This window comes from Marmota marmota, unplaced genomic scaffold (assembly GCF_001458135.2).
Source record: "Marmota marmota marmota unplaced genomic scaffold, marMar, whole genome shotgun sequence".
Classification (NCBI taxonomy): Eukaryota; Metazoa; Chordata; class Mammalia; order Rodentia; family Sciuridae; genus Marmota; species Marmota marmota.
The window spans coordinates 26,517,694-26,545,260 of NW_026000242.1; the positions used below are offsets into that span (position 1 = coordinate 26,517,694).

Genomic DNA, 27,567 nt, shown 5'->3' on the forward strand with positions numbered 1-27,567 from the left:
GGATGTGTTTACATCACAATAGCTATTTTGTTTTGTGGTTTTCTTTGTTATAGGTTGTCCAAGCAAACACAGTGGATGAACGAACAAACTTTCTTGTGGAAGAATACTCTACATCTGGTCGTTTGGACAACATTACTCAGGTCATGAGTTTACACACTCAGTACCTGGAGTCTTTCTTGCGGAGCCAGTTTTACATGTTGCGCATGGATGGTCCCCTTCCTCTACCATACAGGCACTACATCGCCATAATGGTAAGTGCCCATTTTCCTAGTTTTTCCTATTTTCATGTGACATCTTCCCCTTTTCTTCCTACCTTCTAAAAGCATATCTGTGTTTGTGTGTACATGTGCATGAGTGCAAACACTTCATATATATGCAGAAAACTAAGTATAACTTTATGGATATAAAAATTGAAGATGCCTATTGCTTTCTGAACACCAAGTCCTTTGGATACATTTGGGGTACTTTAAGCCACTTAATATATTGAATGTTTTTCATTTAATTTTCAGTAAAATCATTTTCCATATTTAATCTCTTATTGTTCAAGATGTTCCTAGGGTCTAAAATAATATCTCATAAGTTTTGTTTTTAAATGAATGATGACACTTCTATTGTTCTTGTTATACACTAGTTAACTAGTTAATGTTATTGGCAGGTGATGGGTGTCATGGAGGAGAATTATAAATTTGTATGACAAGCAGTAAGAATGAGAAAAGTAGAAAGAATAATGCTATAGTTGGACTGCTAATGGAGAAAAAGGAGAACATGATGCAAGTTTTATATGTTTGGAGAGGTTAGGGGAACAGCTGGGCTGACAGAAATAGCAGAGCTAGCCAGGATTTAGTAGATTAGTGTTTACCAAGTTTGATTTGATTATCTTTTTTATATTCTCACTGAAGTTTTGAACAATAACAAAAAGCATTCTGTGTTTTATTGAATAATGAACTTGACTAAGATGATAATTTTAATTTTTCAGCTTTGGTGACACTTAATGTGCCTTAAGCTGAAAAAGCAGACTTAGAATACTCACAAACTAAGAGAGAACCCAGACATAGAAAATGGAAATAATAAAACAATACTAAAAAAAATACTATTTTACTAAGAAGTAGCCCTAAGGCAAAGAGAAGTCAAAAGTCTGATTTACATGAATTATACTAAGTTGTTGGCCACTGAGACTGATTTTGACTACATAGAAAGGAAACAATCAGCAAGTTCAGTGTCATCTGAGTAGGACAGTGTAGACAGATGTGACTGATATTATAGCTGTGTGTGTGTGTGTTTTCTGACTTGAGCACTGTCTTCTCTAGGCTAGTTTCAAAACTCCTTGGTTCAACCAGTCCTCCTGCCTTAGACTCCCAAATAGCTGGGACTATAAGCATGCACCACTGCGCTTAGCTCACAGTTATCATAAAGTGAATAAGAGAAGTACTCAATTAGTATGAATTCTGAATTGTTAGAATATAAATTAATAAAATGTTATGGTGTTTTAAATAAGAATACAGTATATGCTTATACTGAAATGGGTATGTATTTCCTTAAAATAGCTAGAAAGTGGGCTCTGGGTTAATCTATATAAACTTCTGGATGAAGAAGTAATTGGCTTCATGTGATAATTATTTGCTTTTAGAAGTACATATCAGCTTCATGTATTGATTCAAGAATCTATTGCAGCAGTATGATAAACATTCTGAAAGAAGATTCTGTAATAAAAGAGTTGTTAGCTATAAAAACCATTAACTCCATCTGAGTTGTTCATAAATAGTTGAATGAGACTCTATTTTGATTTTTTTTAACATCAAATTCTTTTCTTTGTGCTTTAGGCTGCAGCTAGACATCAGTGTTCTTACTTAATAAACATGCATGTGGATGAATTTTTAAAGACTGGAGGTATTGCTGAATGGTTGAATGGTTTGGAATATGTACCACAAAGACTGAAAAATCTTAATGAGATAAATAAGCTGCTAGCACACCGACCCTGGCTGATCACAAAAGAGCACATTCAGGTACTGAGCATTTCTTTGAAATAAAAAGGAAGTTTACTAATGATTCTGAGTTAATTTTTTGGTTGGGTTTTTTCTTAAGACTTAATTTTAACACTTGCATATTAGGAACTTGAAAAGAAAAAAACCCAATAAATTAATCTGTGAAGCAGTGGTAAATTTAGGAAGTCAGTGGGTTTACTTTAAGTACAAATGAATACTTACCCTCCTTAAGTAGTGACTAATTAGCTTGTACTAGAACTTTGGTGAGCAGTAGGAGAAAAGTTGGCTGTATTTTCAAGCAGTAGATAGAACAAAGAAACTATAGAATCATGACAGGATGCCTGGGTTCTAGGATCTTTGTTATTCACAAGTTTATACTCTTTAGCAATTTCTATAGACCTCAATTCTCCCCTTTGGTAATGTGAGGGGTCTAGATTAAATAATTCTAAATTCTTTCTAGTAGTAGTAACATTTCATCATTTTAAGATTCACAAAAAATAATTTTGCAAATAAAAAATGATTTGCCAGCTGGTGTGTGAATACTTAAATGCCTCCAGAAACTAGAGCCTAGATGAGAAATAGAGTTGTTGTGATTGAATAAGAGCACTTGAATTTCAAAAGGAGCTTCCATCAAAGGCCAACAGGGTGAGGTCATTATACAGTATATTTAGCACTATGCTTGGTACATGGTAATTTTTCAATAAATAGGAGCTGTCATTTAAATTATTGTCAGTAGAAGCATTAGTTATTTAAACCCCTGTTTCTAATGCATTAAAATGTTCTTTTTTTTTTTTTGTTATCCTATTGAACCATATTTTTATTGGTTATTTGCCCAGTTATTTAACCAAATGTAGCGTATATCAATCTGTATACTCTTAGATTCTGAGGATCTTTCTGGGAATCTGTGAACACAATGCTATCCTAAGGTTTATGTTCTGATTTGATAGCATGTTAGAAAATTAATTAACCATTGTTCTTATGTTATATCTTACTTTGTGTGAAATACTTTGGAGGGCTAAGAAGATAAAGACTTTGCCCCTGGATGTGCTTGGAGTCCAGGGGAGAAGAGTCAGAGGGTAATGACAATAATCTTACCAAACATCATGTTCAAATATATGGATAAAGAGAATAGGATCAGAATGTTTCTTAAAATAGGTGACATTTGAGCTAGGTCTCAAAAAAGTGGAGGTTTTCAAGTAGTAGAGTATGCATGTATAATTTGTGAGAAGAATAGCTAATACCTTCAGGTTATTGAAGTGTAGGGATATATATGTAAGGTAAGGGATGGGAAATGGGAAGAATTGGGATAATATTGTATGACCCAGTAAACTCTATATTATTATAGAATTTGTGTTTTTATCCTCAGAAAGTTATGGTCTTCAAAGTTATATTACAGTACCTCATGGGGTAGGGAGACATATTTTCAAAATATTAGAAAATATGTGTGTGCATATATTGTTATCTTTAAAAGATTTCTCTGTGTATTTTGTACTATTATTACAGTGCATATATGTATCTGTTCTAAATAAAATATAATTTATAAGTATATATTTATATATAAAATTAGGGGTTGGACCCTTTAATTGTCACTGTCAGAAATATGTATGATCAAAAGAGATCACTATATTAGACAATTGAGATCATTAAAGGTATTTGTTCCAAGTTATAATATAAACTTATTTAGTGATGTAGAAGGTAAATTACAGGTGGTAACAGACTAGAAGCTGACTACTCATTACTATACTTAAGAGCTGAGTTTTTAAAAAAAAAAGTCATGTTAAGATAAAGAGAAGGAACAAGACTGTAGTAATTATTCTACATGAAAATAAGCAAGACCTGGTAACTGGCAGAATATGAAGATGGAGGAAGGGGGTAGGGGAGGAAAATGACTCTGAGGTTCATGAAATGAGCATTTATAGGACCGAGAAAATTATAACACCCACAAGGTCATGTACAGTTAGTAAAGGAAATACAGGTCTATAGTTCAAGATAAAAAAGGGTGGATTAGAAGTAAAATCCAATAGTTATGAACTGTCCATTCAGGTCTTAAGATACTGTACAAGGAAAGAAGATTGTGGATGGACCAGGGCAAGCCAACATTTTGAAGGCAAGTAATAACAATGAGGGCTGGCTGTGAATGAGAGAAAGATCCATCTCAGGGTAGAAAAGGTGTAATTATTTTAGTCAGGGGAGATGAATTTCAGGAAGGGAGGAAGTGAACAAAGTAAGCTCTGCAAAGACCAAACAGGGCACAGACTAAAATGAAATAGTCAGCTTGGGCCATTTGAAAGGTCATCATGTATGACTTTAGTAAATGTAATTTTAGAAGTTTGTTGGAAAAAAATCAGATTATAGTGAATTTATAAAGTAGAAATGAATGTGAGGAAGTGAGAAATTACAGATGATGAATGTTGGCTATTTTTTCAGGTTTAATGATAATCCTGCAAAGATTGGCCAAAGCACTGTAAATTCTACCAGTGATTTTCGAAAGTTCTTGGCAGTTTTATAAAAATATCATAAAAATATTAATACTCTTTATCCTAGAAATCCTATTAGGAAATGTTTCCAAAACACGAACAAAAGTGTAGCATGAGGAAACTATTTATTGTAGCAAAAAATTGAAGCAATTTAACTAATAGTACAGGAATGGAGAAGTAGTCATATATATGTTTTCATGTATCATGTAGGCATAGACTTAAAAACTCATATGACATTGTAGCTCCATGAAAACTCAACATGTCAAAATATCAGATTTGAAAAGCATAGAAATAGATGTTTATAGTTTTAACTTGTAATCATGACTATAAAAAAAGTAAAAGTTCTATTAGTGTGGTAGAATTTTAAGAATTTAACTGATCTTTTCCATTTCTTTCTCCTGAGCTTTTAATAATATATTAAATCGTGTGTGTGTGTGTGTGTGTGTGTAGGTGTGTATTTTGTTGAACAATAGAGAGCAAAGCAAAAGAAAGCAGGTTTTTTTTTTTTTTTTTTTTCTGATTTAGCAGTGAAATGAGCCAAATGAAAGTGAAAGAAAGGAAAAGGAAACCCACACACCCCACACACACAAACACACACACGGGGTGGGAGGAGGCACACATGTGAGTGAATGTGTGAACTGATGGGAAAGAATCCCTGGTGGATTTACTGATGGAATTCACTCCTAGAGAAAATGGGGGGGAAGGAATTACTATTTTTAATGGCTTTAATTTATCATTCAGGTGGATCATTGAGTAAAAAAGCATATGCTCTTATTCAAATGTAAGGGAGTATTCTACAGTCTATTATTGGCTATATGATCTTTATTGGAAGGTATCCAAAGGATATCTAAAAAGCTGACTTGCTAAGTTGGATTTTTCAGGTGATTTTGTGGGATATAGTTTCCAAAACCTCAAAAAGTGAATGGTTTTGCTATAAGATCTTTAAAGTTTCTTCTAACTGTAATGTTCTTTGATTCCCTGAAGTATCTCATTAAAATAACGTAAAGTATAAAAGGCTTTGGAAACAGTAGATGCATCGTGTAATAAGGCATTTAGAAGAAGCTACAACATAATTATATTATTATGTATGATAGTTATTAATGTAACATTGTTTGACCAAAGCTGAATCTAGAGCCTGTGAAAAATTTTAAATTGAGTTTTAAATATATTACTATAAATAGGTATATGAAACCTGTTAGATTGTCTGTGCTTTTTAAAATTGCTTTGTAGCATTCTATAATTTTCATATTTACTCTGATGTGCTTTCTCATTTCAGAAACTTGTCAAAACTGGAGAAAATAATTGGTCTCTGCCTGAGCTGGTACATGCTGTGGTCCTATTGGCACATTATCATGCTTTGGCAAGCTTTGTTTTTGGTAGTGGCATCAATCCAGAAAGAGATCCAGAAATCTCCAATGGATTCAGGCTAATATCAGTCAACAATTTCTGTGTTTGTGATCTTGCTAATGACAACAACATAGAAAACGCATCCCTTACAGGCAACAACTTTGGGGTTAGTTTTCTTAATTATGTTTCTTTACCATTTTTGCTTTAAATTTTTTTTAATGTTAAAAATATCTAGAGATATTTTCTGACTAAATAGGATATCATATACTTGAAATATTTTTGCATAATTTTTATTACTATAAAACTTTAATACCTACAGTTCTGATTTGTCTTCAAGAGGCCTTTTTAAAGCAAATAGATAAGATTAAAAATCATAAAAACTAAACACTGATGGATTCTAGAGATTATAGGCTTTTTTAAAAAGTTGTAGATGGACACATCACCTTTATTTTATTTATGTATTTATTTATTTGTATGTGGTGCTGAGGATTGAACCCAGTGCCTCACACATGTTAGACAAGCACTCCACCACTGAGCCACAACCCCAGCCCCTAATCATAACCTTTTAATTTAGATCCTTTACATGCCCAATCTCAAAACAATGTATCTGTTTCTATAAGATGCTGGAACAGTTAACAGAAAATATATGAGAGCAGAAAGTAGAAAATTTAAGGATGCCTCATTTTTCAATAAATTATAATATAATTTCATATATACCAAATGCTATAATTCTACATTTAAAAATATATATCCATATGCACATGTATATATGTACTTGTAAACTTTTTAACTGAATCCGTCATGTGATTCTCTTTGTAGTTAGTGAAAAACTCACTTATGACTTTTTAAAAATAATTTTAATAAAAAAATAATTCATATATCATCCATTTCACCTATTTAAAGTAATCCAGTAGTGCTTAGTGTGATCAGAGTTATACGTCCATCACCATAATAAATTTTAGAATATTACTATAACATAAAAAAGAAATTCCAGGGGAGGGAAGGAAGGGGAGGGGTCATGGGGGCAGGAGAGATGGTAGAATGAGATGAACATCATTACCCTAGGAAAATGTATGGCTACTCATATGGTGCGATTCTACATCATGTACAGCCAGAGAAATGAAAAGTTGTGCTCCATTTATGTACAGTAAATCAAAATGCATTCTGCTGTCATGTGTAACTAATTAGAACAAATAAAAAACAAAAAAGAAATTCCATAACCATTAGTAGTCATATCCCATTTCTCTCCTCTGCCCCATCCTTCCCTAATTCTGAGCCCCTGGCAACTACTTATCTATATTCTGTCACTACATATTTTCCAATTCTAGACACATTTTTGCAAATGTATCTAATTGTAATTACTTATAATTTGACAAACATCTCTCCTACAATCTTAATAAGTGTGCCTGAACCACTACACATAATAGAGTGACTGGAAGATGAAGATGTTTACCAGAACAATTTTTCATATTAATCGCATCTGACATTATCTTATGTGGTTCCAGATTGTGGATTCTCTAAGTGAGCTAGAAGCCTTAATGGAAAGGATGAAAAGGCTTCAAGAAGAAAGGGAAGATGAAGAGGCATCTCAGGAAGAAATGACCACGCGATTTGAGAAGGAGAAGAAAGAAAGTCTTTTTGTGGTCTCTGGAGATACTTTTCATTCATTTCCTCATTCAGGTGCTTCTTCCCACCACCACTGTCTTTTATTTTTAGTTGTTTGTAGAACCTTACTGAATGATCTTTAGTATTTTTCATATGAGGATGTAAAAATAACTGTTACCATCTTCCTTTAATTTAGTTTTCCTCTTCTACTTTGCCTATTCTTTGCCCTTTACGTTGGTGCATCTTTGAATGTATAGTTATGTATCACTTTAGAATGACAATATGTTCTGATAAATGCATTGAGGGAACATTGTGGAGTATACCTAAGTAAACCTATGTGGTGTAGGTCAGTCCCTTGAAATGGCATCTTAATGCAAACAAGACATACAGTAAACATGAGATGTATGAGGTTACTACCAGCATAACATGGCATACTGTTTTGTAGTAAGCTCTTTTTACAAGTAGGAGTATACTCAAAAGTAACAAAAAACACAGTGTAATATATAACCCATACATAATTGTGTATTTGCTGTACTTTTATATGACTGGCAGTACAGTGGATTTGTTTACATTAGCATCACCACAAATGTCAGAAGTGCACTCCAATATTGCCATAACTACATCAAAAGGCAATCAGCTCCATTATAATCTTATGGTGTCACCTTTGTAAATGTAATACATCCTTGACAAAAATCTTACCATGAAGCATTGGGACTATATTTCAGATTCAGTTGGGACAAACTTCTAGGCTTGTTGTCTGCTTTCTATCTTGGATAAAATATTATTTAAAGCAAACCAATCATTTATAAAGTTAGATAGGAATATTTAATTCATTGTACTTTTGTGACTTAAAAAATAAGTGAAATTCTGTTTTAATAAGTAAATGTTTTAAAAATTCATTGCCATCTTTGTGGGTGGCATATGTGGGGGAGGATCATTCTTTCAGTTACTTTTCCAGATTAGTTCTAAAATTACATTATACTTGCATTCTTTGGAATTTTTTAAAAATGTATTTTTTAGGTCATTGTCTTATATTGAATTTGGAAGAATTCATTTTGTATTGAAAGCTAGAATTCCTGTCTTAAAAATGCACTTTGTATTGAAAAAATATTCATTTTGTATTGAAAGCTAGATTTCCTGTCTTAAAAATGTACTTTTTCTAATACTCTATGAGACTTTGAAATAGAAAGGAAACTTTTCAATTTTAATTCCAAAGGATATTGAACACCACATAGTAAATTTTATTAAAATACCATAAATTCTCAACCCAAAGCTGAAACTCTTAGAAGTCATCATTCTTCATAACATTTCTTTTTAAAATAGAAATTACTGTGTTAAGGCTAGGCTTGTCAATCTTAATTTTGGAGAATTGTTTTGGCTTTAACTTGTTACTGCCAAAAATAGCATTGATCAATAACTTTGAAAAGTTTACAGGAAGAACAAGAACCCTTTTCATCATTTCCCCTAAAAGAAAAAAAAAAAAAAAGTTCAGGAGTAGAGTATTCCTGGATTCGTTCCCTAGTGTTGGAAAAAAAAACAACAAAAAAACACTAATGATCTTTTTTCATGAAAGATTTTAATCTACCCTATTGGATAGCCATTTTAATTCATTTACTCCATTGAAGGCTACTATAACTGTAAATCAGACATTTACTCAACAGGAAATCCCCAAAAAAGAAACTTATTGTTTTGGTTTAATATTTATTTGTTGAGTACCCCACATAGTCTCAGTGCTATGGTAGGAACTAAGGTTTTAAGACTAAATAAGACATGATTCCTTCTTCAGGGAACTTTTATGCTAGTGAGAAAAGGAGAAATAATTATAATACACAGTAAAATGTGAAAAATCTGGACATAGAAGAGAGCAATGAACCCAAACATGGTGGGGAAAAGGCATGGACTGATGGGAAACTAGAGGAGAAAGAGTAGTAGTTCTCTTGACTCTTAGATGTCTTAGGGAGTTGAGTGTGAGGAAGCCAAGCAGTGGCTGAGTGTGGCAGCGGCACAAGAGGACGCCTGAGGTCAATAACATCCAGACCTGAGGAAAGGCATGATGATAAGGAAACAGGATGCAGCATATGGGAACAGTACTTTTATATTTTTAGGACATAAATCATGAGGTAGGCAGTAAGAAGAGGAAGTTGGTTAGGTAGATATCAGCCTTATCATAATGGCCTTTCTAATCTTGAGCATGTAAGCTTTCATGTTTGGACATTTTGACCTGACATGTTTGTAAAACATCCACGCTAGAGACATCCAGCAGTGTTTCTTCAACTGCAGTGTGCTCAAGAGTCACTGGGTATCTTTGGGATGCAGATGTTTTCAGTCAGTCTGGGTGGCCCAAGAGGCCACATTTCCATGAAGCCCGGGAGTGATGTCAGTGCTACCAGTCTGTAAACTGCACTTGAAATAGCACAGGAGATGAGGAGAGGGTTACAACCTTTATGAGAATTTTTGGAAATTATCAGCATGTAACTCAGGGCTAAAATCAAAGTTGATTATAGAAATCCAGGGAGAACAAGCAGAGACAAAGGAAAATAATGAAGTTGGGATGAACCTTCTGATAAGCCAGTATTTTAAAATGTAAACATTCTTATTAAGATTAGTAATGTCTGTTTGCTTTCAGACATTAGTTTTTAAGAACTTCTTTAAGATAACTAGAGCTTACCCAAGGCCAACATCATTCTAAATGGCAAAAAATTGGAAGCATTCCCTCTAAAAACTGGAACAAAACAGGGATGCCCTCTTTCACCACTCCTGTTCAACATAGTCCTTGAAACTTTAGCCAGAGCAATTAGACAGATGAAAGAAATTAAAGGGATACACATAGGAAAAAAAGAACTGAAACTATCATTATTTGCTAATGACATGATTCTATACTTAGAGGATCCAAAAAACTCCACCAGAAAACTTCTAGAATTAATTTAGCAAAGTAGCAGGATATAAAATCAGTACCCATAAATCAAATACATTTCTACACATCAGTGATGCATCTGCTGAAAGAGAAATTAGGAAAACTAATCCCATTTAAAATAGCCTTAAAAAAATACTTGGGAATCAACAAAAGAGATGAAAGAGCTCTACAATGAAAGCTACAGAACACTAAATAAATTGAAGAAGGCCTTAGAAGATGGAAAGATCTCCCATGCTTTTGGATAGCCAAAATTAATACTGTCAAAATGGCCATACTACCCAAAGCACTATACAGATTCAATGTGATTCCAATTAAAATCCCAATGTCATTCCTTATAGAAATAAAAAATGCAATTATGAAATTTACTTGGAAAAATAAGAGACTTTTACATTAAGAGATAATGCATTGAAAGTGCTATTGGTAGTGTTTCTATTCATTTTAACAGAGTGCTGAAGCACAAGGAGAATACAAAGTGGTTATGGGTTTGGGGTAGGAATAAGCCTAAAATTTCTTTTTAGAGAACTGAAAGCCACTTAAAAACTTCAGGTCAATTTAAGTAGTTTAATGTTTAGACATTAAACTACTTTTCCACATCATCATATACTAATTCACATTGAATTTCTCACTGACATTTAGTATTGACAGGAGTATTAATAACTTATAGTAAGTTTATTATGAATAAATTTATTCATTTCTTTAGTTGACATTTGTTTTTGTATTAATGAAGCAAAAATAGATATTAAGAGTATAGCATAATAACTGGCATTCTAGTAATTACTCAACAAAGTTTATCCTCTTTATGTGTAATAAAGAAGTTTTAAAATTCTTATTTTAATGAGAATTTTTGGGGATTAAATTTTTTTATTTGTCCTTTTGAGATTTACAGACATAGACTGTATTTTGACATATTATACATACATGGAGTGTAACTTCTCATTCTTGTGGTTGTACATGATTGTGGAGTTTGATACTGGTTGTGTATTCATATGTGAACATAGGAAAGTTATGTCCAAGTCATTCTACTGTCTTTTCTATTCACAGGCCCCTCCCTTTCGTCATTCCCCTTTCCTCATTCCCCTTTGTTTAATCCAGTAATCTTCTATTCCCCCCCAGCCCCCCCATGTGTGTTAGTATCCACATGTCAGAGGAACATTCGGCCTTTGGTTTTTTGGGATTGGCTTATTTCACTTAGCATGATAGTCTTCATTTCCATCCATTCACCAGCAAATGCCATAATGTCCTTCTTCTTTATGACTGAGCAGTACTCCATTGTATAGATATGCCAAAAAAAATGTTTTAATCCATTTCTCTGTTGAAAGGCAGACACCTAAGTTGGTTCCATAGCTTAGCTATCGTGAATTGAGCTGCTGCAAACATTGATGGGGTCATGTCACCATAGTATGCTGATTATAAGTCCTTTTTAATAAGATATATATAAAGTTGAATAGCCTTTCCTACTATTATGAAGCACACTGGCTGGGCATGGTGGTGGTGCACACCTGTAATCCCAGCAATTTGGGAGGCTGAGACAGGAAAATTGCAAGGTCAAGGCCAAGCCTCAACAACTTTGTGAATCCTTATCTCAAAATAAAGAGTAAAAAGGACTGGGGATGTAGCCCAGCAGGATAAAGAGCTCCTGGGTTCATTCCTTAGTGGAAAAAAAAAAAAGAACTCCAATAATTCTGTGAGAGCAACCTAGATACCCAAAACCAGGGTCTTCAATGTACCGCGAGACATCAGATGTTACAATCATGTCATCTTCAAAATCTAGGTAAAAACTTAGGAAGAAAGAATACTTATTGTTGGGATTGTTGTGAAATAGCAAATATTAAACATAATGAAGTGTCCTATTCATTAGTCTAACAATGTTTCAGAAGAATTACTATAATTGCACTTATTTTTTAAACTTCCCCAAATTTTGACTAGATAAGAATTATAGTTTTTACTATGCTTCAAAACTTTTTATTAACTGTATTTAAAATTTATTACTTAATATTAATTAAAATACTAGTTAAGAAAATATGCTTACATAGGAGCTAATTTTTTTTCTTTCATTTTGGGAAATATATATTCATTTTCTAGAGCAAAAAGAAGAAAATGAAGCTCATGCATTCCATTTTAATGGTTGAAATCAGGAAAAAGTAATCAAAAATACAGACTAAAGTAAAAGAAAAAACAGTGAATTAGGGACTGGGGATGTGGCTCAAGCGGTAACACGCTCGCCTGGCATGCGTGGGGCGCTGGGTTCGATGCTCAGACCACATAAAATAAAATAAAGATGTTGTGTCCACTGAAAACTGAAAAATAAATATTAAAAAAACCCAGTGAATTAGAAGATGATTATCTTCAAGCTAAATTAATATGCATTGAACATTTAAATTTTTCCAGTGGTAAATTTTTAATATCATCAACTATGTAGTTGTCACCTGTCTTAAAATATTATTATTGTCTTTCTATCTTCCTGACTGCCAGTTTGGTACTAGTCTACTCACAGTCTTATTAGCAAGTTGTTTACTTCACATGTATGTTTTTATTTTCATGTGCTCAGAAAAATGAACACACATTACGTGTAAAGCTCAATGAATGTTCACAAACTGAACCCTCCTGTTTAGCACCCAGTTGAATAAAAAGAATGATAGTGTCATTCAAAAGTCCACTCTCCCCTCCCTGGAGCTTCTTTCCTGACCCTTTTCCTTATAACATACCATATTGTAAGCTAAAAACAAACTTTATTGAACTGATTTTTACTGTGAATAGGTCAAGATGAAACAATATGTAATTTAAGCACAGTTTATCTTAAATCTAAAATGGTCTTGTACCTTCATCTCCTCTCCTTCGTCACATCCCCTTTATCACCTGGAGAGAACAAAAGGATGTTTAAACTTTATATTCACAGGCCCATCCTATCTTCCATTTCTAAATTAGTAAAATTAGTGTATTAGTCTTTTGCTACTATTGTTTAGACTTTTTAAATTTAGTCAATTTTTTGCCTGGATAACTAGAGTTAAATTTAATTCCCAGAATTTAGAAATGAAATTATATTCAAAACTTCAGCAGCAGATATTTTATATGAATTTAAGCCACATAGTCAATATTGTTACATCATAAATTAATGATAAAGCTAAAAAGTAGTGGAAAATGGGGTTCGGTTTTATTATCTTATCCAGGTACAATATTCTTATGAACTGGATTGTTCATTATTTTCTCTAGATTTTGAAGATGACATGATTGTAACATCTGATGTCTCGCGGTACATTGAAGACCCTGGTTTTGGGTATGAAGACTTTTCGAGACGAGGAGAAGAACATTTGCCAACATTCCGAGCTCAGGTATAAGATGTCTTTAATTCAGAGTAGCCACTTTAACTGCCATTTTAACTATTAACTGTTGAAATATAAATAAATTGACTTCAAAATAAATTGGTCATTTGATAGTATCTATAAATCTTGGTATTTATCCTCCTTTTCAGTCTCATATAATTTGGTATCCCAATAAGTGAATATAGTTATTTTAGCATTTCCCCCCTAAGAAGGCAAAAGGAAACTATCTGCTTTATTTAGTTACTTTCATTATTACATGGTAGTTGTACATTGTTCATGTGTTTTTCTAAAGGAAGCAGGGAGGAAATCAAATGGTATGGTCATGTTTATATGTAAAAAGGTATTTTGTAATAAGATCATATACCAGCAGGCATGGGCTTAAGGGCACCCTCCCACTCCTGAAAATGTAGCCAACTATAGTTAGGTGAGTCCTAAAGAGAGTGTAGGTTTGAATTACACAGATTCTTTTATGCCTATTTTAGATGATTTCTATGCTAACAGTCCATGTAACAGTTTGGTGACATAGGGATATTCCAAGATCTTCGAGGATCCTTTCAGATTCAGGTATAGTGTGCATAGTACCTGATCATCAGAGGTGGCCAGAGTTCATTACTAACATGACAAACACTGGGCAAACATTCTGGCACTCCAATCTGCAAACCGTTGTGAAGGGTTCTTGTTAAAGCCATAGTGAAGCTGCAAACCTAGAACTGAATTAGCAGTATGCTCACTAACTAGCTTCAGTAGTTTAATTCAATAAAAACATATTGGATACATTTTGTTCACTTAGGACTACACCTGGGAAAATCATGGGTTCTCCCTGGTGAACAGACTTTATTCAGACATTGGACATCTTCTTGATGAGAAGTTTAGAATGGTCTACAATCTCACCTATAACACTATGGCCACCCATGAGGATGTTGACACAACCACACTGCGCAGAGCTTTATTTAACTATGTTCACTGTATGTTTGGAATCAGGTATGTTCTATGTGCATACAGTTTTATACTATTTTTAAGTGAAAATTCTGACATGAGTCTTATTTATGTCCCACTTTGTAATTATAGGATTCTGGGGAGAGAATAATATATGTGAACTTCTGATTTAAAAAAAATTCTGTTTTATAGAGAGCATTTTTCTTCATTTAAGTGTTGCAAATCTTAACAATGATGTACATATAAGGGCAGCAGGAAGAATTTACTGAGGAAAGGAGAAACAGTATCAGTAATCACTGGGATAGGATAGAATCAGACTAAAGTTGAGAATCCTTCCTGGAAAATAGATTAGTTTTTTAAAAAATGTGTATTGTGTCCCTTTAGATCACTGTAATAAATTCTGTTTTTTTTTTTTAATTTATTTTTGAAGGAATGGTAATTGGGGCATAAGCAAAACTAGAATAGATTCTGTCCTCATAAAGCTTATGTAAGCTCACATAAGAATACTGAAATGAAACATATCAGTCAATATAAATTAAGGCTTCTAAGTTTAGGAAATTAGCATTGAGAAGATAGTGAGTAAATGAGGGAAGGAGATTGAATGGGCTAATCAAGAAAGCTCTATTTTGGAGAAGTGCTTTTTGGGGCTGAGTTTGGAAGGCTTTTTATGGAATAGATTTGCAGAAAAAAATTTGCAGTTATGAATACATTTAACTTGACTGTATAGTGTATCTTTTCTTATATATTATGTGAAATCCTTTATGGAATGAAATTAGAATTCAATTTGTTAAGCTGAGTATTTTCTGTAATTTTAGCTAAAGGATCACAAAATTTCCCGATTAATCAACTAATAATGAAACATTCTATGTAAACAAACAAATAAACAAACAAACAAAAGAAAACCACTACAGGTTGAGCATCCTAAATCTGAAAATTTGACATCAAAATACTTTAAAATCCTAAACTTTTCATCTTATTAAAATTTGGGGGGTTTTAGAGAAATTGAGATTTCAGATTTTCTGATTAGGAATGTTTGATAAAGTCTATGCAAGTATACCAACATCTAAAAAACTTAGAACTCTGAAACATTTCTGATCCCAGTCATTTTGGAGCAGGGATTCTCATCCTGCATTATGATGGTATATAATAATTATGCTATTTGTCCATTGACTATCCTGAACAATAAATTATCAAAGAATTATCGTATGTTTAAACATATATATATATATATATATATACACACACACACACACACACACACACACACATAAAAATATACTATAGTGTATATATAATGTATACTATTATGTGGAAGAATATAGTATATATATACATATAGTGTATATAATGTATATATATATACACACATAATATGTGTATATAAAGCATATGTAATATATAAAGGGGCACAATATACTTTTTTTTAACTAATCCATTTTCCAGGAAGGATTCTCAAATTTAGTCTTAATTCTATCCTATCTCCAATGATTACTGATGTTATATAAAACATACATACACACACATTATAGTTACACAGTTAAGAAAAATAAACACTAATAAAATTTAAGTCCAATAAATATTGATAGTATACAAGGCAATAAGTAACAAATGTTGTAATCATATTTAATCCGTTGGATGCTACTAAATGAAGTTTTTATGAAATCATCAAGATATCATTTATTTAAAGCAATACTTTGGATTTAAAAATATAGGAGATAAATTGCAAAAGCTTCCAGGACCACAGACCCCCTCCTATCTGTGCCTGTGCCTATTCTTTCTGCTCCCTCTCTTCTGTTTCTGTGGATGACCTGTCTATGCTGCTGTGCACTTAGACACAAACTCCCACATCCTCTCACTTCTGAAGATCTCTGTCCTCACTTCTCCCTCCTCTCTCCCACATAGTCAGCTTTACTTTCCTGTATCTTTTCCAGCAGTATGGAACATGTTTCTCCCATCACTAAAGAAAATTCTTTCATCCTCCTTTTCCTTCTGGCTGCTACCTCATTTTTCTACTCCTATGCATAGCAGATTTCTTTGAAAAAAAAATTGCATTTACTGTCACCATTTTCTCATATCCCATTCTCTCTTGAACTTACACAGTTAGGCTTTTTCTCCTACCATGCCTACAAAACTATGCTTATTGAGGTTACCAGTAACTTCTGCTAGCTACTTCCCGTGGTCAGTCTGCAATTATTATTTATCTGATTGTTCAGCAGCATATTAGATACATGATGACTCTGTCATCCTTGAAACACTTGACTCCAGCCTTAGGGCCTTTATGCTTGTTCCTTCTCCACCTTATGGTATTTGTTCAAATGTCAATCTCTCAGAGAAGCCATCCTGCCCACCCTATTTAAAATCATAACTTCTTTCCTCCTAGACCACAGATTTCATTTTCTCTGCCTAGCAGTTGTCACCATCTGTATACTACATGCTTTATCTTTTAAATTTTTTCCTCCATATAGAATTTGAAGTCAATGAGATCAGGGATTGATTTTTTTTCCATGTTCATCAGCGAATCCCCAGTACCTAGAAAGGTTCAGGGCATATAGAAATCACTCGGCAAATATTTGTTAAATTAATTAATTAATGAGCTTAGTGGTAAATAGTTATTAGACAATCTTTCTACAACATTAGAAATTAAAAATTTTAATTGTATCATAATAAAGCTGTTGTCCTGTTGCTCATAGGTATGATGATTATGACTATGGGGAAGTTAACCAATTACTTGAACGAAGCCTGAAGGTTTACATTAAGACAGTAACCTGCTATCCCGAGAGAACTACAAAGCGCATGTATGATAGTTACTGGCGGCAGTTCAAACACTCAGAAAAGGTAAAGTTTCATGACAAAGCATTATACCATAGACAGATATTCAGTATAATAAGTAATGATTATGAAAAAATGACGCAAGTGCTGTACTAATAAATTTGTGCTTTTGAAATTGAAGTGGAATTATCTAGCATTTTATGTTTTTAAATTCAGAGTTATTGACTATTAACTAAATTTTAGTTGTATGCTTTGTCTATCATAGTGTCTAAAGTAAATTTTAGCATCAGTCTGTGATAGAGTGTATCTTTCAAATAGTGTCTTTAATGTCTTTAAAATATGAGAAACTATCTACCATTCTAACTTTCAATAAAAACCAAACCTACTAATAAGTTTTAGTGGTATAATTGTATCTTGACTCAGAAGCATATCCATTTAAAGATTCTTTAGCTAGCCACAAGAATTATTAGAACAATAGTTTATCATCTCAATTTAATAACTGGTATTTAAGTTATAGATAGACCCTTATTTATTTTTTATTTATTTACATGCTGTGCTGAGAATCGAACCCAGTGCCTCACACATGCTAGGCAAGCACTCTACCACTGAGCTACATCCCAGCCCATATAATCTGGTATTTTGATAATATAATATAGGACCTTTTAGACAAAATATTATTATATAAGAATATTTTTTGCAGGAAATATATAGGAATCATATTTAAGTTAAAACCTAATAAATGTTAAGGATTTTTAACCAACATTAAAATATAAAAAGCTAGCTTTAAGTATTAGGCCTTTTAATCCTTAAATCCAAGAGTCTCATTTATATCTATGTTTGAGAATAAGAAATATTTCTAGGGTTCCAACAGACACTAATTAGCTGTTATGACCTTGGCAAAGAAATATTATGACCTCAGTATCTGACAGATTTTTTTGAAGTCTTAAAGCCAGTCACACTCAGGTAATTGCCCATTTTATCTTCAGCATCTCTTGGTGGATCTTTATGCCCTGTTTATATGTTTGCAATAGCTTTTCCTCCTTTTCTAGATTCTAGATTCTATCTAGAAATTTTCTTTACTCATCAGGAAACTATGTCCAACAATATATTCAACTGGTAGAAAGATATCAAAACATTATATTTCCTTATAGTACATTTTGAAAATTTGCATGTATTCATTTTAACTGTCAGCTGAGAAGTATTCCTAAAAGAAGTGCTTTTCACAATTTTACCTGAAAGACTCTAAGGAAACTATGCATAGCTAATAAATGACAGACACTACATAGAAAAAGTGTCCAGCATCAAAGTTTCACTTTAAAAGTAAATACTAGTAAAATTTTGAAGAGCTTTTCATGGTGTGTGTGTGTGTTTGTGTGTGTGTGTGTGTGTGTGTATAAACATATATATATGCATATATAATATGTACACACATCATATATATAGAGAGATGTATGATGTTAAAAATGTTAAAAATGTAGGGTTAATTTTTAGCCATGTCAAATTTTATGACTTGGAAGTATAATTTGTAGGAAAATTATAATTTATAAAAATTAGTTTTGTAATTGAAAAGGTTAATTGGCTTTACATAATGTATAGTCTTAACAAGAGTATAGAATTTTGTAGACATTATGGGTTGTTTTTACTATTTGCAGAACTATCTTTATAAATACGCATTTGAATGTTACATTTGTATATGCATAGATATACCCAGGCATGTATGTTTGTATATAATCTCTATACACATAAAGAATGTTTGTAAATGTAATATGTGGGAAAAACCTTAAAGATTTTCCCTTTGTGTATTATGTTCACTAACCTGATAACATTTTCCTTTCCAGGTTCACGTAAATCTACTTTTAATGGAAGCAAGGATGCAAGCTGAACTGCTTTATGCCCTTCGGGCTATAACTCGGCATTTGACCTGAACCATTGACCAGGGAGAATGGCATGTGTGTAAAGACCTTTTCACATATGATTTACATCAGAAACTATTTGTGATATAGCATCAAAAATTATCCAATTCTCTAGTGTCAAAGATTAGTCGTTGGGTTTTTGTTGTTGTTGTTGTTGTTGTTGTTGTTGTTTTTCTTTTTCCGGCTGTAATGTGCAATGATGTGTTTTATTTTTCTTGATGCTTAACATTACTAACAATTGCAAAAATAATACTGAGGAGCACTACTTTGCATTGTTTATAGTTGGATTTTTGGATACTGATCATAAATCATGAACCTGGTTTGTTAATGCTTAACTTCAATGCTTAGGGGTTTGTGTGTATGTATACTTTTTTCTTTGCCCCCCATTTTTTTAAATAAGGAAAAGCGCTTACAATCTGGTCAAGCTAATTTTTTTTCAGATATTGGAATTCAGCAAAGAATGACCTCCTCTGGCCATTCTAAAATTTTCATGTTGTGTCCTAAGTCTGGTGGAGGAAAAGCATGCGCTGTTGAACCAAGCTGCTCAATGGACACAAATTTGTGTCCCCAGGAAATTATTTGTCAGGCACTGTGTTTTTGTTTATTTGTTTGTTTGTTTGGGGGTTTGGTTGTTTTTTTTCCTGCTATTGGCGATAACGTGAAATGTGATACAGCCATTGTCCATAATTTAATGTGAAGTTAATCATGATGAATTCTATCGCATGCTACTGAAATGCCAAATTTAGCAATTTTCTTTCTCTTCTAAACCGGAAGTTTCAGTTTTCCATATCAGATGTATATATGAAAAGCAGAATTATGCACAATCCTTCCTATCACTGACAGTACTTCTCAGTCACCTTAAATAATCAGTGCTCACAGTGCTGCTCACAGTTCTTTCAGTTGGCACATATAAACCTGTACCCACACAAGACTGACCAAAAATTTTCTTTGCACATTTTCCTTTCTTATAGTTTTTTCTATATTATGGTAAGCAAAAGAAGGTTACATGCCTATATTTTTCCAATTAGGCTTTTAGAAATTGTTTCCATGATTTTCTTCCTATAATAGATTAAACATATTATTATTCAAAGGTTAAAAATTGTGTTTCTATGCATTAATGTGATTAAACAACAACAAAAAATGAGTGCAATATGTTCTAAGAAATACTCAACTTCCCCCTATTAAGTCACTGCAGAAGTGTCCTTTTAAACAGAGCCATAAAGAAATTTTGTGTAAATTTCTTTATTGAACTAGGCTTTTTTCAATTTTACCTTACTGGGGTTCAAAATGTTCTTTTAATAATGCCAAAGCATTTCTCTTCCGCAGAAAAATCTCTTTGGACAACTGGTTAAAAAAAGATGTCAAGTCATAGGGGAGGAATGAGCAGCCAAAAAGTCACATTTTTGCATTGGTTTATGTTGCTTATTAGACTATCTTCAGAGAGCACAACATTATGTGTTTATAGCTTTAATTTGTATTATGTTAATGAACCAGTGAAGTGCCTAAAGAGATGCTTACAACTATCCAGTAGGACACAACTGCACTGCTTAAACACTTTTTGGTTAATTAAGGGTGACTTGAATTTTACACATACATATTAGTTTTTAAAAAACATATTCATTTTTAATAGTAAATAATATAGCTAAAATTTTCCGTTATATTTCCCACAAAGATTTCAGTTTATATATACTTACTTATTATATAGGACCTACTTTTTTCTCTCACGAAAGGATCATGGGGTAGTGTTTTGTTAAGTCACTTTCCCATTTCATTTGCCATCCTTCTCTGGTACAGTACATTAAGTTGCTTTGCTTTAGCTTTTGTTCCAGATAAGAAAACAAAGATGACTATACACTGTTAACATATAAGATAGTTTGCATTTTTGGATTCCGGGATCTTATTTGAAATCTTCCATGTGAGGAAAAAAAGTTACTAATATTTTTGAAGACAGGGTGGTTTATTTAAAGAGACTATTCAAAGAACTCACGCCAGATCTCTTGTGTTTTGTTTATTGCATATACCATATGTTGATTTTCTTCAATATCAAATTATATAGATACATATTAGCTGCAAGGAAAGTATTTAGGAGAATGGCAAAACACAGATGGCAGCATAAATGTTCATTAGATTTCCCTTACCTTAGGATTTTCAAGTTGAGGATATCTTTTATTCTTGTGTTTGTTTTCTTTTTAGAATCTTTTCAAGTAATAGCCCTGTATTTTTGTGCAGGTGAATTGTATTACAGGAAGAAAAATGATTTTTATGTATTGAATAGAAAGAGAAATTCTCACAGGACACCAGATGAGCTTTAGACCAAAAGGGGAAACAAAGTTTAAATAACTAAAATGGCCACTTAATTTTTCCTTTTTACTTTTTCCCCAGAAATATAAGTAGTTAGAGGTTGGGTTATAGAAATATTAGTGCCTTTAATAGATCTTTTTCCTAGCAAAGTTTCTTTTTAGCTCAACATTGATCTGTCTTATTAATAATCAGGAAAATAAGTTGACTTGGAACTATAAACAGAAATAACATAATATATTAATAAACCTCAATGAACCAGCCTAGAGGAATTGACTAGTGAAGGTGCCAAAGCACCTGTTAGGATGCAGCATGCACAGCGTTCCAGGCTTGGCTCCCATGTGACCAAGAGTTTGCTGTCCACTCTCTTTATCCATTGCAAACTTGAAATTCTGATGCGGTTTTGCAGGGTGGTATTTTTTCAAAGTATTGAATTTACTATGTAGTAATTTATAGTGTAGTTTTTATATTAAAAATGTGATATTTTTAAAAAGAGATATCTGGTTCAATTGGTATAATGAAGTGATTATCTGATATGCTAATCTACACCTTGGGCTCACATTGTGCCAAACTTAAATGTGCAAATATATGTGAAAAAAAGCACATATGAATGTGAATTCTTTAATTACATGCTTATTATGTTAAAATCAGTCTAATAATCCACTTGTGTGTGCTTGAGTAATATCTACTTTGGAATTCCAAGTTTTCCAGCTTTGATGGTAACTCTTAATTTTTCAGATCACCTTAGGAAATATTAAAATGCCCCCCTCCTCCACCCATGTGAAATTAAACCTGTTCTTTAACCCCTTGACTATGGAAAGGTCCAGGCATGTGCCTCAGAACCTTCAGGTTAAGTTTCCTCAGGTGGGCTTGTGACAATAAAATGGAAATGGGTTTTAGAGATGGGACTGCTTCACCTTTATGAACTAAGTATATTGTCTCAATCTCAGGAAGAAATTGTCCCACATGGGCTACTCTTTAAATCAAAGTTGGAAAACATGGAATCTGGGACAATTCCTTGGCTTTTAATTATGGTTTTAAACCCAAATAATGGCAGAGCAACACAGGGCTGTTTTTAGAACAGAAAACTCAAATGTAAAGTTTATTTAAAATATCATATAAAATTTGAACCAGAGCCCCTGTTTTATTTGTGCTTTAATGTCTCCTAAAGACTTTAAATACATCTAAAATCTAATTAATATTAGTAGGGCAACTTTTTCCTTTCCCACATTATGAAGTTTTTTTAATGAAAAACTTAGATTTCTGTGCCGCAGCAAAATAAATTTATCAGCAAACAAAGATCTGAACTTAAAATAGTTCACCATTTTTAGTGGAGAGTGCATGCAAATATGGTAAGATTCTTTTTAAACACTAAAGACAATTCATCAGGGAAAATCACAAATTTCAGGGCATATGAGGCTTTTTGTTTTGTGTTATATTGCTTTAAAAAGAATTCTATATAATTTTTCTAAAAAGCAAGAGTTTAAATTCTTCTTTTTATCTCATAGGTCTTTTTCATCTTAAATGCAAAGAAATGGTCTTACATGGAGTAAAAAGCACACAATAGTAATGCTGTACAAATAGCATAGTTCAACACCAAACTGAAAGACATGTGATTACTCTGCTCCCTGTTCAAATCAAGTTTTCTGCTTTTTAAATTTTTTTTTTTTTATTACTGGGGATTGAACCATTGACTTGCACATGCTATACAAGTATCCTATCATGAAGCTACATCCCTAGCCCTAGATTAAAGGTTTTAATCTTGGATTTTTGTTTTTTTGTTTTTGTGATGCTGGGGATTGAACCCAGGACCTCATATATGGCTAGGCAAGCACTCTGTTGCTGAGCCACACACCCCAGATTGAGTTTGAAATTATGTAATTTGTATAATCAGAACCCACTGTAGGTGGCCATCATCCTAAACTGTGTTTCCCTAATATACCTGTGTGGAGACTGAGAATCAAATTAAGTAGTCTTTCCTCAAAGCAGTACTGTAACCTGAATGTATTTATCTCAGTCAACAGAATTTAAATGCCCACTGTATGTGGAGCTTACTTCAGTGCTAATTTGGCATAGTCAGCAGTATCTTCTCAGGTGATACCTAGAACAAAAATAGCCGGGGCAAAGTAGATTATGAGGTAGAGGTATATGTCGAGGCAGAACCCTGTGAGGAATGAATCGCTTTCAAAGATCACATGGAACATAAAGCTGACACTGTGGCTGTCCTCAGTGTTGTGTACCTAATACAAAGGAAACATTTCCCACATGGAGCTCCTACCTGCATTTAGCCCACCCTTTCCTGCCTGCTTTCTCATCCTCCAAGTGCCTCAACCTCTGTACATGCACTCTGCTCCCCTTTCCTCAGCCTATATTGGTCTGAATGCCTTTCACAATCCAAACCAAACATCACCAGCCACCTGCTGATAGTCACCAGCATTTACTTTTCTGAGTTACTTTTCTTCATTCATTAAGAAAATGGCTGTGTCTCAGTTCCCTCTAAATCCCTCATCCATCCATCTATATATACTTGGGCCAACTTTTGCCCTAGATGCCCTACCAGATGTTATGCAGCATCCAGTGTAATCTTGTCCACCCCATACTGTTTCTACCCTTTTCCCAGCTGCCAAAATATCTTGCTCTCCTCTACCTCATCCCCAAAGAGCCTATAAATTTAGAGTATCCAACCTTTTCATGGGTTCACTCTCTGTTGTTCAGTAATACTACTTCCATATTTTAAATAAATCATAAAAGACTTTTGCCTTCTATCAGAGTAGGAATCTTTATATTTATACATGATACAGAAATTGAACTATTTCTACCATACAGAATTTAGCATTTAGCAGGATTTTAAAGTGATTGAATTGCCATCCTAAACTTGGATCTATATTAGATAATGAATACTGATGTTAGACCAAGTTATTTGAATGTAAAGTTAAAATTATCTAGCAATCCAGACTGACCTGTAACCCTTTAGTGGAACAGGAAATTTCTGGCATACAAATAGGGTGGTTTTTCAGACATTTGTTTTATTGGTGGTGTTTGGGCCTTGACACATTTGTCATAAAAGGACATATGAAAAGAGGTATTTATACAGTCTGAGTGGAACACAGAAGACCATTTGATTTAATGTAGATAAAATCCCACAAGACTGGACACATGAGGGTTTGACCAGGACTTGCTGGGTTACGTTAATCCTATCCCCCATTCCTATTATTTAAAAAAGAGGAAATGCAGAGAGAGGGAAAATACAAATTCTCATAATATAATTTAAAAAAGAGGAAATGCAGAGAGGAGGAAACTGAAAATTCTCCTCCCGTTGATGTACATTCAGTATGGCTCACACTATAAAATGTGTGTTTCTAACATATAGGAAACAAGTTTCTAACATGGGGCATGTGTATCTACAGATGCTTATCTCATCTGAAGATGAACCCTATTTGAAAGTGTAGATTATTATGTTCTCTTGTGGTATTTGATGTTTTCCATCTGAATCATAAATAGCCCAACCTGGAAGCAGTGTCCAATAAATGCCCTAAGGACCCAGGAGTGAACTGGTGACCTAGTACAACTTGGAGACTGATAGAGTTGTTAAATCATGTGTCATAAAGTGTTCATTCTAGCTTTAACCTAACTATGACTGTACCACCATGAAGTACAGAACTGAAAAAGAAAAAAAATATATAGGGGGGAAAAAATAGAGTACCTAGTTCTTTTGAGTGCTTGTGGAACACTCTAAAATAATGCAGTGCATAACATAAAATAGCCTTTAGAACAAAGACTCCATTTTATAGTCATAGGACATCATCAAGAATTAGTAAGTCTTAAATATGATAAAATATAATTTTGGTATGTAAAATTTTGCTAAAAACAGTATATTTTCTTGCACCCCTCAAGTTAGCCTCTTAAAAAAATGAATGTATAATTTCTACAGAAAGACTATTAAAGAAGGAGAGAGGATCTCCAGTCTTTAATGTTCAAATATTCTTCATGGATCCCAAATCATTAAGTGTATACATTATGATATAGAATAAAACTAATTACACATTTCTTTCTTAATCAGTCTTCACCATTTTCAACTGGATCTCCCAACTCTGATAAGAATCAAAAGATAGGATAAAGGAAATATAGCAGTTAGGTGGCCAAGGATTTTCCTTTGTAAAGTTGAGAAACAATTTTCTCCTTTATGAATTTTACTGGTTCTCTAAAATAAAAACTGAGTTAAACGGTACCCTTGTTCGCCAAGGAAAGTGATCCAAACTCTATTTCTAGTGCAAATATTTCCTTTGCATTCATATGTCTTCTCTGGAGAGAAAGTACAATTTTTCCCTTCCTCTTTCTCTTCACATTAACTCTTTTAACCCAAAATAAGATAGACAGTGAAAGCAAATCACAAGCCAGTTTGGCATCTTCTCAGTGCTTATAGAATATACACATCCACACACAGTCTGAGCAAGGTAAACAAGAACCCTGTCAGGTCACCTTGGAATGCGGCCTTGCCACTTGGATTAGTTCCTTCAAACCTGAAAACAACTTTCCTGGTCATGGAAGAACTGGATGTATCCTTTAACTTATGAAATAGAATTTGAACTTGAAAACTCTTTTTATTAATCCTGATTTTGCAAGGCAGCTACATAATGAATGTATATATTAAGACTTTGTAGCTGAATTGCACATGAAATCAGATTGCCAACTTCTTGACTTTTCAATTATAGGCATCATTTTATCCTTAAGTTGTGAGCGATATATGTAGCATGCTGTGAAACGTCTATTATAGTTCTTTAATTCATCAGTATTAATACAGAATTATCCTTTGCGTTCCTTGGTACTTTTTATTCAGTGTAATCAAAAGCTGTGATGTTTTGCCTTTGTAGTCCTGTGCTTTGTTACTGTAATTTTTTTTTCTACGAAGCACGTGACTTTGGACTAATGTTAAGGCGGATGATATGATCTTTAAGACTGCTAATATATATATATATACACATATATATATCAGTCTCTTACTCTATAAGGATTTAAATTAGAATAAGCTTTTATCAAATAGATCATTGATGCAGTTTAGGATTCACGCAAGTTTCAGTGTCAAATGGCAGTCTTATATTTATAGTTTCAATTCTGAAAATAGAAAATTTAATAAAACAGCCACTTTAAACTTGTTCTGGCAAACCAGACCCTGCTGTAGATATAGTCTAAGGTAGTTAACCTTTTCAACTCTTAAATGCCACATGAGTCAGCAGTTAAGGAGATTTTAGAACCCATGAAAGCTTTTTGTATGTATAACTAGGTTTTATTTTTTTTTATGTTGCTGATTTTACAATTCTGACTAAAGCTGACCTGAATGGGTCAGTTTATAATATTCTAGTGCTTTAATGCCTCTTTTTGTTTTTTTATTTTTTGTTTTTGGAGGGATGGGTAATATTATTTGAACAGATGTGGAAGGAACTGTTAGTGAGTCAAGACAAACACATTTGAAATAAAGGAATTGTGTATTAACATGTTAACAATTCATAACTGCACTTTTTATGACATTTTGAAAATCTATTTATAGGTACAGAACAATGGGTTTTGTTAAACTGTATCACATTTATACTTGCAGAAATTTATTTCATTGTTATTAGTAGGAATTTTATTGGTTCAATAAAATTGGCAAAACTGAACCCAATTATTTTCTTTCTTTCTTTATATTATTAAAGTAGCATTTTCACCTAGGTTTGTTTCTCCTTGATCATTGAAACATGCCTTCTGAAAGACATCAGAATTGTAGGACTCATTATTTTCCCTGACCCACACTTTTCTTATGACATTTCTTCTTTTTTTCTTTCTTTCTTTCTTTTTTTTTTTTTTTAGTACAAGGGATTGAATTCGGGGGCACTCAACCACTGAGCCACATCTCAGCCCTATTTTGTGTTTACTCAGAGATAGAGTCTCACTGAGTTGCTTAGCACCTTGCAGTTGCTGAGTCTAGCTTTGAACTCAATATTCTCCTGCCTCAGCCTCCCCAGTGGCTGG

General features: G+C 33.2%; 1 protein-coding gene across 1 annotated transcript in view; it reads left to right on the top strand.

Annotated features, from left to right (window-relative positions):
* The window catches only part of Sesn3 (sestrin 3), a 65,731-nt gene extending 38,516 nt beyond the window's left edge, over window positions 1-27,215 (top strand). Inside the window, exons 3-10 of the mRNA XM_015489970.2 lie at window positions 54-251; window positions 1,821-2,003; window positions 5,736-5,972; window positions 7,312-7,486; window positions 13,536-13,654; window positions 14,436-14,626; window positions 17,272-17,416; window positions 19,189-27,215. Coding sequence (XP_015345456.1) covers window positions 54-251; window positions 1,821-2,003; window positions 5,736-5,972; window positions 7,312-7,486; window positions 13,536-13,654; window positions 14,436-14,626; window positions 17,272-17,416; window positions 19,189-19,275 — 1,335 coding nt within the window. The 3' untranslated portion in view covers window positions 19,276-27,215. The remainder of the gene's footprint in view (window positions 1-53; window positions 252-1,820; window positions 2,004-5,735; window positions 5,973-7,311; window positions 7,487-13,535; window positions 13,655-14,435; window positions 14,627-17,271; window positions 17,417-19,188) is intronic.
* The last annotated feature ends 352 nt before the right edge of the window (window positions 27,216-27,567 follow it).